We start from the raw sequence: 4844 nt of genomic DNA, 5'->3' as shown, positions 1-4844 counted from the left end.
TTTAATTTAATAAAAAATAACAATAATAAATAAATAAATAAATAATCACGTCCATTAGGCAATAGAGTGTAAGAGGGAGAAATGACTTTTGTCATTGTATTTTTGTTTTATATAGTGGAATAATTGAAAATAGTTAAATAATAATTAATTCAATTTAATAAATAAATAAATTTAGTATAATAAATGAGATAAATAGACAATCAAGTGAATGAGTAAATATATATAAATATATACACGATTCTAGGTCTTACTTTACTAGCAATAATAATTTGTTAGATTATTAAATTATTAACTAACTAAATAATTTAGTAACATAAGTAAATAAATAAATAAAACTTTATGTATTATCAACACAAGATCGGTAAAGGCTATCTCAAATTAATTAATTAATTTAGCATTGTTAATGGGTCGGGCTGAACCGGGCTATTGAGACCATGAATAGGTCTAGTTGGTATAGCTTGTACCTCTCATATCCCAATAATAAATGACTTTTTATTTATTTATTTTAATAAATTAAGTAAATTACGGCACATCAATTTTTATTTGTTGAATTCACTAAATTATTAAATTAAATAATAATTTATTTACTAATATTCTCTCTCTCTCTCTCCTAAGCCTAATATGTAGGGTCATTAACAGGTTTATTTATTTACTTATTTTACTAAATTAATTAATTAAGGGTTGCCAACGGACTGCATTGGGTCTTTGGGCTATCTGACCTACTCTTGGTCAAGCTTGGGCATGAATTTAGGCTTCAAGCTCAAGCCCAACTTTTTTCGAGCCTAAGCTATCAACTAGCTGTCGGGCTTGGATAAGAATTCAGGCCTCCAGGCTTGGCCTCATGCCCAAAACACCAAGCCCAACTTTTTTTTGAGCTTGAGTTATCAATGAGCCGTCGAGCTACCCAACGCACTATTGGTCGAGCTTGGATAAGAATTTAGTCTTTCAAGCTTAGGCTCGGGCCCAAAACACCAAGCCTGGCTTTATTGGAACTTGTCCAAGCCAATGTTTTAAAAATCAAACCAGAGGTCAAATCATTTTTGCCTCTGGGTTACAGGCCACTAGTTCGATTGACTGGCTTGAATGGGTTAGGTCATGCCGGCCAAAAAGGTCAAACCAGAGGCTGAACCATTTTCATAAGCATGCATTTTTTCAATAAATAATGTATAATTATGTTCTACATGTAATATAGGTATTATTTTATACTAAAATTTTTTATTTGTAAAAAATATTAAAAAGTGCAATTTGAGGACAAAAAGTTTTTTTTGAGAAAATAGAAGGGCAAGGCACTTATGGTTCCTTGGGATGCATAAATCTCAGAAAGTTATCCAAAACTAAAAAAAAAAAATCACCTCAATCGAACATTGGAGTGCAAAGTTATGGCCTCTTGAAGTTTGCATACACATTTAGTGTGCAACATATAACTCGATCACCAAGTTGAATGGATCAATGGACCAACCGTTCGGATCAAACATTTTTTTTACCAAGTTAATAACATTTTAACTCCCTCCAGGTTTTACTCAAGCCAGACATGGAATCTTGACCAAGTGATGGTTCAAGTAGTGCAACCGGTCGGGTTCAACCAAACCCAACTCATTGGAAACCCTAAATGTTTTTTAATTTAGTTTTAAGTTTTTATAAAGTATAAAAAATTACAATTTGAGGCCAAAAAAGGGTTTTGGCAAAATTAGTTACCCAAAATAAATAAAAAATCACCTTAACCGAGCATGAGAGTGCAATGTTATGACCTCCCAAAGTTTGCATACATATTTAGTGTGCAACTCATGACCTGTTCATTGGGTCGAACGGGGCAACGCTCCCACTGTCTAGGTTGAACGGTTTTTTATCAAGTCAACGATTTTTTGCCTCCCTAATTTTTACTCAAACTGGACCTAAAATCTTGACCAGGTGATGGTTCGAGTGATTTAGCCATTTGGACCAAACCCGACACGTTAACAATCCTAAATATTTTTTTGGTTCAATTTTAAATTTTTTATTTATAAAAACATATTAAAATTTTGAAGTTTGCATACACATTTAGTGTGCAACCAGTGACAAGACAGCCTGGACCCCCCTCACATACACGACCATTTTCCACACACTACAGTTCCAAAGATTGGGCTACCTGATTCATTGTTGGTCGAGCCTGTATAAGAATTTAGGCCTCTAGGCTTATGCTCGGGCCCGAAATACCAAGCCCAACTTTACTAGAATTGATCCAAGCCAATGTTTTAAAAACCAAACTATAGGCTAAATCATTTTTGCCTCTATGTCACTGGTAGAAGTATAAATCGTGCCGTACTACGTATGACCCGATATTTATGATGGACTACGAGGCATGCGGGGCCTGAGGTTTCAGGTCCATGGGCTGGCATGGCATGATACAATCGAGCGGGCCGCGGGCACGCATTCAAAGTTCAGAATTCAGTGCAAGCTAACAGGCCCTTAGTCCCCACAACATTTTGGACAAACATGACTGAACTTTTTCATGTTTTTGTTTAATTGAATTTAATCGAAGCCAGTCAAATTAACACGTCACCTCTTTACAAAAGTTCTCAAAGGTGGCGGCTTGAGTCATCAGTCGTCACAAATGGACAACAAAATTCAGGACAACTAAAGTAGAAGTGTAGAACCTACAAACCCATCCAGTCACAACTCAGACGGACTTCACGTGGGCTAAACCACGTTAAGTTTGAAACATGTTAGGCTCCTGAGGAGTGAGGAAGAGGAATCTGAGCAGCCCAATAATATCCTTAATTTTCTCCTCTCTGAATTTCAATGAATATGGACCATGGAGGTTCTAACTTCAATAACGAAACAACTTTTCAGCTTTAACCATTTAATAAAGCATCCATCTTATAATTGAAGCTACTGAGAAATTTATGTATTTTGTTCGTCAAAGCATGTGGATTGTTTTTCAAAATCTACTCTCTCCCATCTTTCTTTTCTTATTAAAGCCTCACCAACTCAATCAAAACTAATCCTCCCATATGATCACTTGAGAGAGAGAGAGAGAGAGTAGTGCTGTGGAGAAGACATGGCCAGCAGGAACATAGAGAGCATCGAGAATGGAGTGCTAAACGAGGAAACCCATTACAACAAAATGCCCGAGGGAGATTCATCAACAAAGTCCAATATGGCCAAGTGGTGGCTCCTCGGAATAAACTGCGTCTGCACTGTTCTGGGCACCATCGCCGGGCCCTTGCTCCTGAGACTTTACTTCTTGCACGGCGGCAACCGGAAATGGATACCCAGTTGGCTAGAAACTGCTGGGGTCCCGGCACTACTCGGCCCCCTCACAGTTCTGTACTTGCGTGAACGAGCATCTGGCGTCAGGTTCTTAGCTCCCACTAAGCTCTTACTACTCAGTGCTGGAATAGGCCTCCTTGCAGGACTTAACAACTTCATGTACTCCCTTGGCTTGTCATTCCTACCAGTCTCCACTTCATCGCTCCTCCTCTCAACCCAACTCGCCTTTACCGCTTTCTTTGCTTTTCTTATTGCCAAGCAGAAGTTCACTCCTTACTCCACAAACGCGGTTGTGCTGATGACACTGGGTGCAGTCTTACTTGGGCTGACGAAGAGCGGCGACCGTCCTCCTGGTGTTAGTAACAAAGACTATTTGTTGGGCTTCATCCTGACTCTCGGCGCAGCTGGGTTGCTGGGTTTCATCTTACCCTGTTGCGAGGTTTCTTATGCTACAGCTCGCAAGACCATCACTTATTCTGTGGTATTGCAGTTTCAGTTCGGAGTGAACTTCTTTGCTACAGTATTTTGCACCATTGGAATGCTCATAAACAAGGATTTTCAGGTAAGAAACAATTGCAAGGCTCAGAGAATATACATACAACTAATAATTCATGGGTTTGTTTGATTCTTGGCCAGTTGATTTCATAATCAATTGGGTCCTCCTCATATTCATTAATGCAGGCGATTCCGAGAGAAGCAAATGCATTCGAATTAGGCGCAGTAAAATATTACATGGTGCTGGTGTCGATTGCGATTGTGTGGCAGATGGCGGTGGTGGGTTTACTAGGAGTTGTCTTCTGCACCACGTCTCTGTTCGCTGGAGTCCTCAATGCAACGTTGCTTCCTCTCACGGAGATCGCAGCAGTGATTGTATACCATGAGAAGTTCACAGGTGAAAAGGGTATGGCACTAGCTCTCTGCTCTTGGGGCTTCATCTCTTACTTCTATGGATCCTACAAGGAGAACAAGAAGCAAAAAGCACTATCTGAAACTGAGTCGAGGTGATGAGTCGACCAAGAAACCCATATATACAAGTTGTTTATTTTGATTCATATAAGAATCATGAAGAGCTACAGGCTTAAAGAAGAAAACAAAGAAAAAGAATCATGAAGGGTTAGGGTTTCTTTTTTCTTTTTTATTTGAAATCTCTAAGTTCCTATAAAAAAATGTTACTTGTCTATCAAAAGTTTCCATGAGCCGAAATTTTACTTGATTCAAATCATAAAAGTATAATGAACCCGGTTCACAGGAAAAGTTGTCCACAGATCATAACAGAGTTCAATTAAGCAGTTACCGCCAGGAGAACTTTGGATCATGGTCTACATGATAATTAAGTAGCTAGTTGGTAGTTGTGATAGTCTCCTGTTTCCAAGTTTTTAATTTAGTTTTCATTTTTTTATTTATAAAAAGTATTAAAAATTGCGATTCAAGGCAAAAAAAGGGGGATTTTGTGATGTGTGCAAATACATATTTTATCAACAAATAATGTATAATTATATATTACATATAATATATATATATATATATATATTAGTCTATATTTAATTTAAATTTTTTAATTTAGTTTTTATTTTTTTATTTATAAAAAGTATTGA

The 4844-nt window shown here is 37.4% G+C and overlaps 1 protein-coding gene across 1 annotated transcript; it reads left to right on the top strand.

Moving 5' to 3' along the window:
* Nucleotides 1-2783: 2783 nt before the first annotated feature.
* On the top strand, nt 2784-4564 carry LOC104601415 (purine permease 1-like). The gene is made up of 2 exons (XM_010264726.3): nt 2784-3811; nt 3931-4564. Exons 1-2 carry the CDS (start codon nt 3038-3040, stop codon nt 4252-4254), a joined length of 1098 nt encoding a protein of 365 aa, XP_010263028.1. The 5' UTR covers nt 2784-3037; the 3' UTR covers nt 4255-4564.
* Nucleotides 4565-4844: the final 280 nt, after the last annotated feature.

The sequence above is a fragment of the Nelumbo nucifera genome, chromosome 2, assembly GCF_055504915.1.
Source record: "Nelumbo nucifera cultivar China Antique chromosome 2, China Antique-T2T, whole genome shotgun sequence".
NCBI classification, from domain to species: domain Eukaryota; kingdom Viridiplantae; phylum Streptophyta; class Magnoliopsida; order Proteales; family Nelumbonaceae; genus Nelumbo; species Nelumbo nucifera.
The sequence above is the reverse complement of the archived record's forward strand: the minus strand, read 5'-3'. Positions and strand labels throughout refer to the sequence as shown.

Bases quoted from the DNA above. Each gene is read 5' to 3' on its own strand.
- LOC104601415 (XM_010264726.3), top strand. From the start codon at position 3,038: ATGGCCAGCAGGAACATAGAGAGCATCGAGAATGGAGTGCTAAACGAG. The intron at 3,812-3,930 runs GTAAGAAACAAT...TCATTAATGCAG, and splicing joins TCATAAACAAGGATTTTCAG to GCGATTCCGAGAGAAGCAAA.